This window comes from Rhincodon typus, chromosome 13 (genome assembly GCF_021869965.1).
Source record: "Rhincodon typus isolate 14 chromosome 13, sRhiTyp1.1, whole genome shotgun sequence".
Classification (NCBI taxonomy): Eukaryota; Metazoa; Chordata; class Chondrichthyes; order Orectolobiformes; family Rhincodontidae; genus Rhincodon; species Rhincodon typus.
The window spans coordinates 54,227,844-54,245,456 of NC_063344.1; the positions used below are offsets into that span (position 1 = coordinate 54,227,844).

At 40.2% G+C, this 17,613-nt stretch overlaps 1 protein-coding gene across 2 annotated transcripts in view; it reads left to right on the top strand.

Moving 5' to 3' along the window:
• The window catches only part of LOC109919167 (vesicle-associated membrane protein 2), a 108,849-nt gene extending 91,959 nt beyond the window's left edge, over nucleotides 1-16,890 (top strand). For both annotated transcript variants that reach the window (XM_048604733.1, XM_048604734.1), the window contains exons 3-6: nucleotides 3,813-3,957; nucleotides 6,672-6,830; nucleotides 12,863-12,914; nucleotides 14,307-16,890. In XM_048604733.1, coding sequence (XP_048460690.1) covers nucleotides 3,813-3,957; nucleotides 6,672-6,830; nucleotides 12,863-12,914; nucleotides 14,307-14,323 — 373 coding nt within the window. In that variant the 3' untranslated portion in view covers nucleotides 14,324-16,890. The remainder of the gene's footprint in view (nucleotides 1-3,812; nucleotides 3,958-6,671; nucleotides 6,831-12,862; nucleotides 12,915-14,306) is intronic.
• Nucleotides 16,891-17,613: the final 723 nt, after the last annotated feature.

The window sequence follows — 17,613 nt, forward strand, 5'->3', positions numbered from 1 at the left end:
CCGCTTTGCAGAACACCTACGCTCGGTTCGCACTAAACAACTGCACCTCCCAGTCGCGAACCATTTCAACTCCCCCCTCCCACTCCTCAGACGACATGTCCATCCTGGACCTCCTTCGGTGCCACAACGCTGCTACCCAAAGTTTGCAGGAACAGCAACTCCTATTCCGCTTGGGAACCCTGCAGCCCAATGGTATCAATGTGGACTTCACAAGCTTCAAAATCTCCCCTCCCCCCACTGCATCCCAAAACCAGCCCAGCTCGTCCCCGCCTCCCTAACCTGTCCTTCTTCCTACTGTCCCCTTGTCCCACCTCAAGCCCCACCCCCATCTTCTACCTACTAACGTCATCCCGCCCACTTGACCTGTCCGTCCTCCCTGGACTGACCTATCTCTTCCCTACCTCCCCACCTACACTCACCTTTTACTGGCTCCATCCCCGCCTCTCTCACCTGTCTGTCTCCTCTCCACCTACCTTCTCTATCCATCTTCTATCCGCCTCCCCCTCTCCCTATTTATTTCAGAAACCCCTTCCCCTCCTCCATTTCTGAAGAAGGCTCTAGGCCCAAAACGTCAGCCTTCCTGCTCCTCTGATGCTGCTTGGCCTGCTGTGTTCATCCAGCTCTACACCTTGTTATCTCAGGAAAGAAGATGGACAGGTTGTGTCAGGTCAAGGAAGCAGGGATGAGAGGGAGGGTTGGACATAGGAAGATTTTAAAACTGGTGAATTCATGTTCAGCCTATTAGGCTGTAAGTTCCTGAGGTGGAATATGAGGTGTTCTTCCAGTTTGTGCGTGGTGTCATTGTGACACTGGAGGAGGCCTATGATGGACATGTCACCCAGGGAGTGGGAGGGAGTTAAAATGTTTGGCAACTGGAAGGTGTTGTTGTTTGTCACGTACAGAGCACAGATCCTCCACGAATCGGTCACCAAGTCTGCGCTTGGCCTCACTGATGTAGAGGAGGCCACATTGGGAGCAGTGGATACAGTAGGCCAGGTTGAAGGATGTGCAGGTGAATCCCTGTTGGATTTGGCAAGTTTGGGGCCTTAGATGGAGGTGAGGGGGGAGGTGTAGGGACAGGCACAGCACCTCCTGGAGTTGGTGAGCAATAGCATTTTGAAGATACATTCGCTGACCTTGACCACTCTTGTGAGATGCTCATGATTTGACCCTTTGTATTGCCCTCCACATCTATCTGCTCCCTTTGCCTTTGGAGCATGCGATTGAAGAGTGCATGCCCCCTGTGATTTCTTCTTCTTCTTCCATCAAGATCTCCAGTGCAGCATAGAAAATTCTTGGAGCCTGCTCTCCCCACTTTGTGCCATTTTTCATTGTTTCCCAGAGTAGATTCACTCGCTGTACAACTGCCAGTGCCAGTCACAAAGTATCTCCCTTTAAAACATGTGGGCTACCTTTTTTAAGTGGTGCTAGGAAGTTACAGTTTAGGTACAGAGTACGTATTACGCTTATTCAAATAGGCAGACCACACAGTAATGATGTCCTTCCTACAATTCAATGAACAGGTGCAGATTAATTGCACCTCTCAGTCCGCACACCCATTTTCAGTCTCTTTTTTTTTTATCATTTACTCCCTCACCCTATCCAGTATGGGCTACTTTTGAGTGCATGTGACCTGATTAGTTCTAGTCAGATTCTTTAAAGGAAGAAAGCTTTAGAAAGAGAATTTCAGAGCTGAAGGCATGGCTGCCAAAGGAGAAGCAATGAAATCAGGTGGACAGAATTGGAGAAGTGCAGCGAACTCCGTGTTATGACGCTGGAGGAAATTAGACAGAGAAATTAGACAGATGGGATGATGAAGCCATTTAATAACAGCCTGAGTTCTTGGCTTTGTGGGCTGTAGTTAGGATTTATATTTCCGTGGGATTTCCTAGAGAATCTCAGACACTTGGTTTAGGAACAGCTTAACGTTGTCATAAATTGTGTAAATTCTTTCAAACAACATCACGAGTGTAGTTGGACGTTCCTACTATTTCTTACTAAATGGAAATTTTAATTATCAGATTCAACCATTTTCTTCCAAACAGTAGCATTATAATTATCATCTGAAGAAAACAGTGGACCAATTAGTGCAAATTCCGCCTTCTAAAATCTTATTCAGATGCTGTTTATCAACCCCACAAGGTAGGAGTGCACCCTGGTGTTGCATATTGTGCATAATTATTGTGTGCTTACAATCAACAGGCTTACGATATCATTCGGAGCAAAATTATAATGACCATTCTGGGATGGAGAAGATCTTCTATCCAGCTTGCCAACATATCCCTTTGTGCATTTTAATAGCAGTATACCTCCAGAAAATAAAATAGTTCAACTACTGTTACAAGAAAGCACAGTTATACAGTCTAACATTATACGTTGCAATCTAGACTGACACTGGCTGCTAATCACGTGTTACACATCCTGCATGCCAGCATTTTCTGTTCCAGTGATATGACACCAGGTAGCTTTTAAGGAGTGCCTGAGGGAAGAAAAGGTGATAGAGAAGTGTTGACAAGTGAAACTTCTCAGAGTATAGCTGTGCTTTCCTGTAACGGTAGTTCATAAACTATTGGAACAAATCTGCTTGCTGAGTAATTACTGATCATCAAACAGTCTGTGTACCAGTCCTCGTGTGAGATAGGTAAATTTGCGTAACTACACACAGAACCGCAACGCTACCTTTCAGACCAAGCTTTGATCGTCTTCCCAAATTGACAAGGTATGAACAGCTGCTGCTTTGCACAGTGACAAAATGAGACCTCCCATGGAGAGTCATTTGGCGCTAATGAGGTGTGCAGCAACTTCCAGGTTTCGGTGCACGTAGAAAGGCCCAAGTCTCCATGGTGACAAACATTTCTACTCACCTGTATTGGGACAGCAAAATCTGGGTGATCATCTCCTTATTCAGCTGAGTCACTGTGGTTTACTTGATAATATTCTCATGATGCTTTTTGGAACCCTTTATATTCTGTTAAAGGTGCTATATGAATATAAATTGATGAGTGGGAGTCATTTTTACCTGTAAAATAGATAAGGATTCGATAATATGCAATTAACCAAAATTAAACGGTATTTATCTCTGCATGCTTTTTCCTACCAAGAACATCAGTGACCAAAACAAGTATTCATTACCATGACTTTGATGTGGTACACCCACGAAAGAAAGTTCCTCAAGTATGAATATATTTCAGAAATAAACAGTGCTGGAGGATCTCCTATTAGCACTTCAATATTGGGAGGCTATCTTCCATTCTTAATTAAACTTTGACCACTTCTTTGAAAAACCTATTGGGTGACTATTTCCGATGTGGGTTGGGATCTAAATTGACCCCAGCATTGTTGTCCTAATCCCTCTACAAAATGTCCTGCTCCATTTCCATTTCTGTGCTCTGACTGTATTTCTACTCCAGAATTATGAAATTACGGACAAGAAAATGTATGACTAAGCAGAGCGAAACTGTCAACATCTCCTTTTATTAAAACAAAATGATAACTTTGGAGTTGACTTTTGGAATTGAAACTTAAGGAATAAACCTCATTTGATGAGATCAGTGGATTTGTGTCTATTTAAATGAAGTAGAGTGCACCTCCATGGTTGAATGAGAGTTTCATCATGAAACCCGTAAAATAGTTCTTCTTCAACAATTAGACCTACACTAATGACCTGCTTTTGGCTGTAAAACGCCCCTGCAGCCACATCAGTTCACCTGTTTCAAGATTGCTAGTTTAGTGGCTTGTCTAGGGGATTTAGCATCCTTTTGATATGCTGGCAACATCTTGTCAACAAGAGTCTGTTTTATTTCGGTTTGTAGGTCAGTCCCATCCCAGGCTGCTGCTGTTCCTGCTGCAGGAGGTCCACCAGGAGGGCCAGGAAATCCTGGAGATGGAGGACCAGCACAACCAGTCAATACGACCAGCAACAGAAGGCTGCAGCAAACACAGGCTCAAGTTGATGAGGTAAGTTCAATTCCACTTGGGGCTGGGCTGAGGAAAGGGGAACTTAAGGCCATTGACATTTGATCTAGTTGATCTGAGGTTTAAGAGTTGGCAAAGGAGGGTGGTTTTAAAACTATAGTCAGGTGCCTCATATTTCCTTCATGTGGACAAAAGGACATTTCACAAACACTTCAAAACATGGCTATTACCAAGGCACAGTTGCCGTAGCTGTAAGTTTTTAGAGCAGGGTTAGTCGGAGCACTGCATGAAGTTAGCATATATGAGGTTTCAATAAAAAGCCAAACTACCAGAGGCACTACGTAAAATGCCAAGATAAGCCAAAACAGTTTACTGCTTCTGAGTACTTTCTGTTGACGTATGTCTAGGAATATGTCCTCCATCTCATCTTCTAAAAATGAATTATGGTATAAAAGCAAAGTTTAACACAAAGTCTCTGTTTCCCAATATTAGGTCTGAACACCGTATTTGCACAGCATTGAGCGAACTCCACATCCTTGGCCCAAAATCTTTTCAGCATTTTGCCACTTTTGTAAGTCGCCCACTAGGTGGCCCTATGTTTCCATCTGAGTTGGTGAGGCTGACAACAATGAATGTTGTAAAATCTTTTAGCCCCTGAGCATTAGCGACACACAGACCCAGTTGAAATAGACCGTAAATGTATGTAGATTTTCCAAATAGATTACAGACACAAATCTGATTTCAATACTCACATTTTATTTGTGTTAAATGTTGTCTCACTGTGTTTTTAAGAATACTGAGACATTTTGCAACATTAAAGCCTAAAATTTTCATAGGTAACTGGGAAAAAAAATGACTTCTTCTGCTGCTGGTCCATAAAGGTTTAAAAACACATTTTCAATTGTTTTTGAAATAGACTGTTTAAAACACACCAAGATTTAAACAATATACTTTTAAACAATTGCAAACAGCACAATATGTTGATATAATTCATCAACAGTGAAGAGGACATTAATTTTTTGCTTTATGCTTATTGTTGTTTTCCTGCATCAAGAAATGGAGGAAAATATATGTAAACAATTTCTGACATTGAATCTAATTGATTTTGGCTAATGGACAGATGCTCCCTACTCCTTCCCTGCCTGTTAAACCTAAATAATATTAAGTTGGACAATTTGGTTTATTAATTCGTAGGTTGTAGGCTTTGCTGGCTGGGCCAGCATTTATTACCAATCACTAGTTGCCTTTGAGAAGGTGATGGTGGTGAGCTGCCCATTTGAACTGCTGCAATCCATTTGCTATAGGTACACCCAAAATGTCATTAGGGAGGGAGTTCCAGATTTTGAATCCATGACACTGAAGGATAGGTGATATATTTCCAAGTCTGGATGGTGAGTAACTTTGGAGATTGTAGGTTTTGTTCCCATGTAACTGCTGCCTATGTGCTTCTCGATGGTAGTGGTTGTGGGTTTGGTAGGTGCTATCTAAGGAGCCTTGCTATATTTCTGCAATGCATCTTGTGGATGGTATACGCATTGCTGCTATTGAGAGCCAGTGGTGAAAGGGGTGAACACTTTTATGTGGTGCCAGGCAAGTGTACTGCTTTTCTTAGATGGTATTCAAAAAGTGTGAAATGATCCATTTTGGGAGGAAGAACATTGAAAAATGATCAGGCATATTTGACCTGGTGCCTTGACATTCATTGGATCCAGTGTCTGCTGGACATGCCCAGGGATGATGATCGTGTGTGGGATATTGTACAGTCTGAAATTGCAATTCATAACCTTACAAATCTCAACCAGCATCTACTGAACTGCAAACATTTACAACAGAGAAATCCCTTCTCTTTGTCAGATAAATAATGGCTGTTACACATGGGATCAGTTGAGTGACACATTTCCAGGGCTTTGACATCTCTAGATGTGGAGAAGCAAAATGTTTTCTTCATTCACTGCCTGTTACAGTTCCCTCTTTTTACCTTTTACAACCAGCAATACAACATTGAAGTATTGACATGGGTAGAAAGACGTACATGAGTACTCCAATATGTCAGGGTGATGGACATTGGTCTTATAGGGTTATGAATTATGCTGCTGCTGTCATGGAAGGAGCTGCTAGAAGTTTGTACAGTTGAGGTTCCTAGTTGGGAAGTAATATTCGAAAAATGTATGCTACAATTTAATGCACAGGTTTAAAAAACATTGCATTTATATAGCACCTTTCACAACCTTAGGATATCCCTAACTCCTTCACAGAAAATGAAAAACTTCAGAAATGTAGCCACTGTTGTAATGCAGGAAATGTCAGCCAGTTTTTCCACAATAAGGTTCCACAAACAGAAATGAAACAAATGAACAGTTAACAACTAGTTTCAGCGATGTTGGTTAACAGGTAAATATTGACCAGGGTGCAGGTAGGACACCGTTGTTGTTCTTCACATTGTCCTGGGATCTTTTATGTCCATCTGAGGAGATATACAGGACCTGAGTTTAATGTTTCATCTACAGAATGATACGTCCATCAGGGCTGCAAAGCTAGCCAAGTACTAGAAGAGTGCATGGATCATGTATGGAATGAAAAATGTCATGCCAAGACCTGTAGCTGAGCTATATAACTCTGATAACTGTGCAGTCCCCCACTTCCCAGGCCCTGAGCAAGCTATTGAACCTTCTTGATTAACACAGTGCATTGAGATACCAGTAAAATATTACACCTAGTCAAGAGCTAGACAGTGGGAAATGTTCTGTTCTTTCCAGGTGGTGGACATCATGCGAGTGAATGTGGACAAAGTCCTCGAGCGAGATCAGAAGCTATCAGAGCTCGATGATCGTGCAGATGCTCTCCAAGCTGGGGCATCACAATTTGAAACAAGTGCTGCTAAGCTGAAGAGGAAGTATTGGTGGAAAAACTGCAAGGTGAGAATGTTTGTTTGAATCAACAGAATATCATATACTCTAAAACTGAGCAATGCCCAGAGATGTAATGGATGGTATAGCATTAACATGCAAACACATGAATTAGGAACAGCAGTAGGCCACTATACTCCACCAATCAAAGATCATGACCGATTCAATTACTCAAATTCTGCTCCACCGCCACACCCAGCCCATCCTCCATGCCTCCAGAACACCCATCCCCCCCACCCCCCACCACCACCACCACCCCGGAACCATACATCCCTTGTTTGTCAGAAGTGTAGTTACCGCTACCTTAAAAATATTCAAAGTTTCTGATTTCACCATCTTTTGTCAGAGTTCCAAAGTCTGGAAAAACACAAACCACAAGAAATTTTCTGTCCCTGGTGATGGCAAGGGATAACAGGGTTATTTGACCTTGGACACTGCATCAATTAAATGTTGGGCAGGGAGGCCTATTCAGGACTCTTTCAACTTGCCAGTAATGAAAGCCTTTCAATGATCAATTAATTGCCATTTAACTTTTCAACTCCCCTATCACTTACCTCCCCAGGTAGCTGGAAAGCTAGCTAATTTCAGACTGCCAGGTTAGGTTGGTGGAAACTGCCCCAGTCTGGAGGCAGTCAGAGGTACAAATGAGCGGCAAGGATGTTGCCTATAAAAGCCATCCCTGTCTTTGCCTCTGACCCTTGTGACCTGGTTCTCCTAACCACTTACAACCGGCAATTAGAATGGAAAAATGATTTCGTACCTCGCTGCAGAATTCCCAAAGGAGTGGACCTTGACTGGTAGACTTCACATCCCTGAAGTTGCTGGCCTCTGTTTGGCCAGCAGTTTCTGGTGACTCATTGATAGGGTGAGTTGGTTGCCTGTCAATCCTTATGTACTGCTAGGTGGGCAATTGGGTGAGTTATCTTGCTGGGCTCTTTGGCTGTACCATCATCCAACATATGCACACCCACATTTTAAAAACAAAGGGAAACTTCTGTCCCAAAATGTCAGTTTTTCAGGCATGACATTTAAACTTCTAAATTTTGTTACAGCCCTAAATTTGCCCATACTATCTGTTAAATAATATAAAATTTTGAATGCAATCAAAATGTTTAGTATTGTTAGGCTTAATATTATAATTAACTGAATAGGATTTATTTCCTAAAATTTATCACATAGTTTATGAACTCGGTCACAAAGAGTAGAATATAATATTAAAGTAATAAATCTTTTTAAAGGTCAAGACTAGCTTTAATTCTGTTATAATAACGCTACTTCAGAACTGAATGTGTTTATTTTTGATCTCCCTGCTGTAGGAAAGATATTGTGAAACTTGAAGGGGTTCAGAAAAGATTTACAAGATTGTTGCCAGGGTTGGAGTGTCTGAGCTATGGGGAGAGGCTGAATAGGCTAGGGCTATTTTCCCCAGAGCATCGGTGGCAGAGGAGTGACCTTATAAAAGTTTATAAAATCATGAGGGGCATAGATAAGGTGAATAGCCAAGGTCTTCTCCCCAGAGAGAGGAGTACAAAACTAGATAGCATAGCTTTAAAGTGAGAGGGGAAAGACTTTAAAAGGGGCCTAAGGGGCAAATTTTTCAGAGGGTGGTGCCTGTATGGAATGTACCACCAGAGTAAGTGGTGAAGGTTGGTACAAGTACAACAATTTAAAAGGCATCTGGATTGGTACATGAATAAGAAGGGTTTAGAGGGATGTGGGCCAAATGCTGGCAAATGTGACTAGCTTAATCGCGAATATCTGGTTGACATGGACAAGTTGGACGTTAGGGTCTGTTTCCGCGCTGTACATCTCTGACTCTATTTGTTAAAAAGTCAGATTTTTTTTGTGATATGTCTCTCAAAATTTAAAACAAAACAGTATTTATGATGTCTTTGTAACTGGGGAAAATGTTACCTTTTGTTAAAATGTTGCTTTTCCATTTCTTTTTTTCACTCACTCATTTTTACCGTTAGTAATGCAACACTTTTCTTAAAACCAGTTAACTTAGATGTTTTCTGTCATTTGGGTTCCACTGTCCGCTGTGAGGCTGCTGTAATTTTAGAAAAACATGACCTTCAAGTGGCTGGAAGCAACGGCAAGGACTTTCTTTTTTCTGCTAATGTAATATCAGCAACGTGAACGTAGATGATCAACGTATGTCATGGATATGATTAGGTCAAACCTTTCTGCATATTGAAGTCAAGTGATCACTGCTATAATAAGAATCACCATCTTTCTAGAGTCGTGGAGTCATGTGACACAAAATTTGTACCTGCAGTTAAATCTGTGCAAAATACAGATTGGTAAAAGTGTGCATGGACTTCTGTATACACAGATTATCTGTAAAACAGACAATAAACATTCATTTCAACAAAATAATCTGATCACAGCATAGTAAGTACGAAGATCTAATGTATTGGTTTTGAAAGAAGGCGTGTTAGCAATTAGAATTTTGTGACAATAATTGTCTAAGTGGCTACAACCAAATTAATATCCATAGCAAATATGTAGTAGGTATAATTGTAGCATCAGGCTAATGCTTTCACACAGAAGGTGATTCGTACATGGAATGAACTGCCAGAGGAAGTGGTAGATGCAGGTACAGTTGCAATATTTAAGATATTTGGACAGGTACATGAATAGGAAAGATTTAGAGGGATGTGAGCCACACACTTGCAAATGGGACGAGTTTAGTTCGGGAAACTTGGCCGGCGTGGGCGAGTTAGACCAAAGAGTCTGTTTGTGCTATATGACTCAATGACTCTCAGTTCACAATTGTCAGTTTTGCTTTTTTTTGTCCTGATCCAACATTGTGTAATTGCGAAGGAATTTATGACATGAATGAGTATTATTTATATCAACCACATTCTAAAAATTTGTACAAATTTTGGATCTTAATTACAAACACACTTCTTCCCTATAAAACTTTGCTTCCCATTATATCTTTGTATCAACTTTATTTTTTCCACTAGAAATTCTCTGTTTCCAAAACATGTGACATTAATTCCAGCCACCTTTTAGTGATGCTGGTGTGCTACTTCTTACTGTACTGAAAGAAGCTACTATGCTTCAACCAATACTCCTTTTCCACTTCCCAAGCTGTTCGAAGGATTGGTATTCAACCATCGATAGTAATGAGCCAGAATTGCAATAACCAGCAAATGGTTAGTCTTTTCTCATGGGTTTAATTTGAGTAATCATTCGCAAAACATGCTGCTATAAGTAAGAGATCTGAATTACATTGTGCAACAAGAGATCTGGGATCTATGTGATCAAGGCAAACAACTGGACCTCCTTAATCAGGTTGAAAAATTGTCAATGGCAAAAACAGGGTCTAAACCAGGGAATGCAAACTATAATACTGAGATCAATTATATATCTGATCGGCTGAGAAAATTAATTGGATTTAGGCATGATAAGAAATAGGAATAATAGTTAGCTATTCAGACCTTCAAGCCGACTCCACCATTCAATAGGATCACAGTAGATCCGAGATTCCTCATGTCCACTTTCTTGCCTTTACTGATCAAGAATCTATCCATCTCAGCTTTAAATATACACAAGGACTCACCCTCCACCCACCACAGTTTTGTTGCAAGGAGTTCCAAAGACCTAAAAACCTCAGAAGAAATTCCTCCTCACCTCAGTCTTAAATTGGCAGCCCTTTATTCGAAAAGTATGCTTTCTGCTCCAAGACTCTACCATGAGAGTCTAGGTGGCACGGTGGCTCAGTGGTCAGCAGTGCTTACAGTGCTAGGTACCCAGGTTCAATTCCAGCTTTGGGCAAATGTCTGTGTGGAGTTTGCACGTTCTCTCTGCTTTCCAGCCCCAGTCCAAAGATATGCAGGTTAGGCGGACTGGCCACGTTGAATTGTCCATAGTTTCCAGGGATATGCAGGCTAGGTGGATTAGCCATGGAAAATGTGGGGTTACAGGGATAAAGTGGGGGGGTGGGTCTGAGTGGGACACTTGTCAGAGGATCGGTGCAGAATTGATGATTATATGAGTGGAAACATCCTCTCAGCATTTACCCTGTCAAGCCCCTTAAGAATCCAATATTATTTCAATGAACAGGAACAGGCCTGTTGGCCCTCCATGTCTGTACCCATCATAATGCCTCATGTTTCTAAACTCCAGTGAGCAAAGTACTTTAGTTTAGCCTTTGGTCCTTAGACAATATCTCCGCACCAGGGGTCATCCTCATGAACATTCTCTGAGCCCCATGTTAAATGATAGATTTCCTTAAATAAGGGGACCAATACTGCTCACTAGTACTCCAGATGTGGTCTCATCAGCACCTTTGTACAGTTGCAAAAGACTTCTCTGCCCTTGCACTCCAACTCATTTGAAATAAGGGCCACTATTCCATTAGCCTTCCTGATTATCTGCTGCACCTGTAAGCTAGCTTTTTGTGGTTTTATGCACAGGTACCCCTAAGTCCCTTCTTATGTTGCAGATTTTTTTCCATTTTAAATAATAAAACTTTTAAAAACAGTTTATGAACATTTTAAAACCTCCAACAGCAATTGGAATCTTAAAAGCATTGACCCCACGTTTGTAACGGTTATTATTCAAAGATTCTTGTTTGCTTCAATTAAGAATTATCGTGCAGATAGAAAAAGAACTTAAAGTGGACTAAGTGAAAATTACTCTTTGCATGGCAAGTTTAGTTCATTTCCATGACTTTAGTTCAAAAACTTAGTTGTTTGACACATTTGAATGATAGCCAAATAGTGAGATGTTGCTTTCATACAGTTTATGCAGAGCAGCGCATCTTGGACAGCAACTCGCTGTATTTCGTGCTTAACTATGTATCTTTAATCACCTGAGTTGTTGTGTAATTAGCATAAGACAATGGTAAGCACCTTTAGCCCCATTACTATTTTGATATTAAATTGCGCCCCATTTATAATGTCATTATTATTTAAATATTAGTGTAGAGTATATGACTTTAGAATTAGGACTGAATGACTGCTTTCTGTCATGGTCCAACTGTCCTTGACATCTAACTCCACTTCACCTGAAGAATTCTTCACTTGGTTTACGTTGCAGATTGCCTAGTAAGTAAATTAAAACTGAAAATATCAGAAACATGCAGCTGGTCATGCAGCATCTGTGGAGAGAGAAACAGTTAGTTTCAGCTGAAAACACTTTCAAAGCATTCAAACTAAAGTTTTGTAGACAAGATATGTGATTACAATTAAAATTGGGCACCTTCTAAAGGCTCTTAAAGTATATTCCTTTTATCAAAGAATCCCTGCAGTGCAGAAACAGGCCATTCAGCCCATCAAGTCCACACCAACCCTCTGAAGATCATCCCACCCAGACCCTGCATTTCACCTAGCCTGCACATCCCTGGACAATTTAGCATGGCCAATCCACCTAATCTGCACATCTTTGGACTGTGGGAGGAATCCAGAGCACTTGGAGGAAACCCATGCAGACATGGAGAATGTGCAATCTCCACAGACAGCGCAAGGGTGAAATTGACCCTGGATCCCTAGCTCTGTGAGGCAGCAGTGCTGACCATTGAGCCACTGCCACCCTGAGTACTGAAAATGTAGAACATGTTGCTACAAGGAGTATTGAGGTGAATAGCATAGATGCACTTAAGATAAGCACGGGAGGAGAAATGACTAGAAGCGTATAGTGATCGAGTTTGCTGAAGAGTGATTTGAGAGACACCAGTGTAGCACAAAACACTAGCCTAAATCGGTTGTGCCAAATGGCCTGTTTTGTGCTGCAGATGTAACAATGTGGTATGTATGAAACTGAAATCCATAGAAAGTGGCAATGAACAGATATACAGCAATCTTCCATTTCTGTATTAACCAACACTTAGTACTCTGTAGTATTAATGTGCACATTATTCTCTACAATAACTGCTGTATCTTAAGTTTCATGTCATATATATCACTAAATTGAATGAGGATTGATGTACAAAATGTATTCAGAAAATAACTAAGTTAACTAAATCTCACTTTATAACATTATACCAGAGTCATACTGCTAACCGTATTTTTCTGTTGTCATACTTCCAGATGATGATTATACTTGGAGCAATTTGTGCATTCATTATCATCGTTATCATAAGTAAGTACTTTTAACTGGAATACATGATAACTCTGCTCCAGCTGCCTTAGTTTATAGCTTTAATTCAGGTTTGAAAAAATACTCATTGGCGTTTAAAAGAATGAGAGGTGATCTTATTGAAACATCACTTTCTGAGAAGTCTAAGCAGGATCGAATACAAGAGGATGTTCCCTTTTGGAGATTTTAAAACCGGGGGAACAGCTTTAAAAATAAGGGGCCTCCTTTTTAATACGGAGAAGTGGAGGAATTCCTTCTCTGAGGGTCATTGATAAATTACAGACTGCATTCAAAAGATTTTTGATCCAGAAGGGAGTCCAGGGTTATTTAAAGTAGGCAGGAAAGTGGAGTGAAGGCAACAAGCAGATCACTGTGATCTTATTGAATAGTAGAGCAGGCATGATCCTGCTCCCTTTATTTTTAAATCTCATCTTCTCTCCTCTGCCCCTCTATTCAGTTTGGGCTTTATCTAAGTGGATGGTGGCTAAATGGGAAGCTCTCATTCTAGAGAATTAGTTGATTCCCATCCTTGACTTCCAATTGAAGCTGTCTGTCCTTTTTATGAAGATTCATTTGCCATTTTAGCTTTAGTGGCTAGATGGAATTCATTACAGTAGCAGCAAAAACTTGCCATCATGACAAGAAGAAAATCCATGTCAGGACAGTGTAAAAAGAACTGGGAATGATTCTGGGATTTCTACCTCCATTCCTATGTTGGAATGTGGTATTTTTAAAGGCATGGAATAAGCTTACAGCTCAAAAGTCCACACACAGCAGTTCCAACCCAACAACACCATTTCGGGGGTGATAACGTCAGAATCTGAACCATGAGGGAACCTTGTTCTGGAGTCAGGAAACAATTGACAGGTGCAAGTTTAAAATTTCATTATGACCTTTTAATGTTGGGGTCGATAATACGGCTTTATGTATAAAGGCTCGCCATTAACCTGACCAACATGTTTCACCCACGGTTCACGACTCCTCAGAACAAACCTGACCAACATGTTTCACCCACGGTTCACGACTCCTCAGAACTGGTGGGGTGTAAAAAAAAAAAAAAAACAGCAGTCTACAGGAGCACGCCCATCTCCATGAAAGTTGATGATGGGGGCTCTGAAATCACCACTTCCAAAGTGGAGATGCTGGTATCAGGATTATAACCCATCCCTGGTCCTAAAGTCTTAAAGATATCACATGATGATACGGGCGGGAATCCCAGAATCTGTGCTTGCTGCAGTCTCCTGGCCCAACACAGCTTCGCCTTTGTTTTGGGATGGTAAAGTGCACCCTCTGGTTTTCAACTCCCTTTTAAGGTAGTTTTGTTTCAGAACTCCATCTTTTCCCAGTATAGTTGTTCTCTCTGATTTTCAATGCTTCTTTTTGGCTCTCTTCCAGTCTATTTCTGCACCTGAGGAGAAAGAAGTCCGACTGAAGATGCAGCTCAGCTTTGTTCTCGTCAGCCATATCTTCTCCAGTGTCAGATATTATTTATTAATCTCTGCTTATAACCATGGTTGTTTTTATTTTGTCTTTAAGCTACCCTAATTATTCAAAAGGGTACATTGATCGATATCTAAATCTGAATAACAATTTAACCAGCTATTTACTGCCGAATAGTTATGTACGTAGCTTCATGTTTTAAACATTCCTAGATGAAACTAGCACAATATAGTTTGGCCTTCAATAGTTGGATCATGTTTCTGAATATATCTCTATGACCTTTTTCTGAGTTGTCAAGTCATTTGGAGGTAACTGTCTGAAATGCCTGAAGCCTTAAAAACCATCAAAACAAAATCCCAGACTTAAATTGTACAATATAAAATCACCAGAAATTTGTAATATCTTTGGATCTGAACATAACATTCCGGATTTAAAATAACTTAATTGTTACATTGCAGATTTTACACACACTGATACAAAATCAAAAATTAAGGCTCAGTGCTAACACTGAGCCTAACAACATCGGAGTGATAATGTTAAGCAGACTATTCAGTGTTTGGAGCTGTCTCTGATCAGATAAAATAAGTCACTGAAACTTTAAATGATTTTAAAGTATAACAAGGTCAACTTTAGGCTAAGTAAGGGTAATTGCATGACCATAGTCTTCAGCACACAACAAACAAAGTTTTGTTTAGGATATGTGAACATTTTGTGGGTTTAGGGATTATATCAGACAGTAACTGGTTTCTCAGAGTAGAAATCTATCCCAAATTGTCTGTAGTCAGTAAACCATGTGGAATGTACCGAACTTCCAACAAGCCACACCCAGTTCCAAAAATCTTTTTGAAGAAAGGAGAAAATAATGATCCAAATTCTACGTTCCAGAAGTTTGACTACAAATGCTGCCTTCACAATCGAGGAGCAGAGACATTCTCGAATTTCTGTGACAACGACCACGACCAATTTATTTTCAGTCTATTATCACTTTGAAGCTGCCCAAATCCAAAATTCAAACTCAAATTTAAGACCGAAATTGCATAAATTGGGCACAGGGAGTAATTGGGGTGCAGTAATTTCCTCTGATCATTTGTATCCCTTTATCCCCCATACAAAATTCTGAAGGATTAAGGTCAGCTGCTTTTTCCACCCATCTTGTCCTTTGTTATCATTTTAGGATTTAAAACAGGACTGACAGATGTCAATCTGCACATTAGTAATTTCACTATCACTGACCTAATCTACAGCCCATGTACAGCATAATGTAGACATATTTGCTGTGCAACATCTGTGTATTGGCCCCTCCAATACCAATTCCTGTCACAATATAGTAAAGAGGCAATAGTGCCAAGAAGCATCCAAGCAATGAAAAAATGTTTTTGGCCATTTTATCCAGACTGATCCATCATAGACAGAGTTGATGCCCGTAAAATGCTATAAATGACGTGGGCATTTGCCTGTATCATGTTCACGACCCAAACCTAGGACTTAGAACAGGTTCAGTTCTATACTGTGACAAAAACTCAGCCTGGACTTTAGTCTCCCCTAATTCTAGTGATTTTGTATAAAATAAGAGGCCACACTGTATTTGAAATCTGAAGTCTCCAGAATTATGTTATTTTTATCTAGTACTGCCCAGTCATCAGTCACTTTACCAAATAGAACTTGGGTGGTGGAAAAAAAAAGAAAAAATATAAATTAAGAAAATAGACACAGAACAAGCAACAATTTCGGTATAAGTGGAATATATTTGTTATCTGTGGCAGACCCATTCATTTAGATCATTTGTGGGTTGTTTGCCAAATGGTATGGGTGTCACTAAAGATCTGTTTTCACAAGACCTGTAGAATCCTATCTTCTCAGCACGAGGAACTGAGCTATTTGTGACCAGGCAGAGTTATTTAACAAAAGATTGATTTTGACCAGACTATTACACATCATGGCATACCAATGCAAGAAAAATAGATTGATTTTTGACGTGATTTCTTCAACGCACAAATAGAATGGGCCACAGAATATAAATACCATCCAACTCTTGACTGGAATCTGACTCTAAATAACTTGCAGCACCCTGAAGTTTTCATTTTTTTTTAATGGAACATTTCAATTTTATGTCATCATTCCCTGATTAGAACTGATGTTTCCACACTTGCACATGCTTTCCATATGTTTTCTTTTGGTTTATAATCTCTTCATTGAGGGTCTTATTCAAAGGTCTTAACTTTGTGGATCCCCTGTTCACTGAAATTATCTTATGTGATAGTCAGAGTGGATTGCATAATCTATTTTTAAAATATTGGGCTATTAAGTGTTTATCTCCTCCTTCCGTAATTGTATATATGGTGTAATCTGTAATGTGCTATCCTCTGAAACCGTGAAAGGGGAAGTGCAGAATTCATGCATCCCTATTTGCTAAATGTGTTGTGAGTAGTTTGATCGTAAACTGATTTTGAAAGCTTTGTGTATATTTCCATGCTGTACATGCATTCCTGCAGTATCCCATGAAAGTAAAATAATATAGTTTTACAGCTTTACCTTTCATCAATCTCCCCTCCTTATTCCCCGACACACACCGGTCACAGTCAGTGGAAGGAGTCAGTTGATTGGTCTTGAACTCTGCTTCTGCTAATGCCACCAGTTGGATTTACTCATGGGAATCTGTACAGTTGAAGCCTTTGCAACTCTCCCATCATCATGTTGTTGTCCCTGTTTTTCTCTTGCTGTGAAAGTGTTCAGCCTCACTTCCTGCCTGTCCCCTCAGTGTTACAACCCATTGGAAACTGTGTAAACACCCTGAAGGGAAACTGTAAACCCTTCCGTCTGTTTGTGGTGCAGCAACCTGGCAGTGAGCCACTGTGGCCACCTTGCCTTATGACTTCTGATAGTGTTTCAACTGCTGTGACTACCTTAATCAACTATGTTTGCAAAGCAGTCAGAAGTCTATAGTCAGTTTTAAAATGAAGGTCCAGTTAAACAAAATTTTAAAAAGTCATTTTCTTTTAAAGCTTTCTGGTGATTCACTAAACAGTTTAATGCTGGTTGTTAAATTAAACTGTACAATTGCCAATAGGATCAAATCACAGAGGACGCAGTGAGTTTCACGACCCAAACTTCAAAGTTAGTCTTTCCATGCATAAAATGTTTGACAAATACGCTTCAGAATTTTATTTTTCCAAATTTTTGAGAATACAAGGATACTTGACTATTTCACAGGCCTAATCACTGACAGAACTATTAAGTTTATTATTTTTAAGTTTGGATGTTT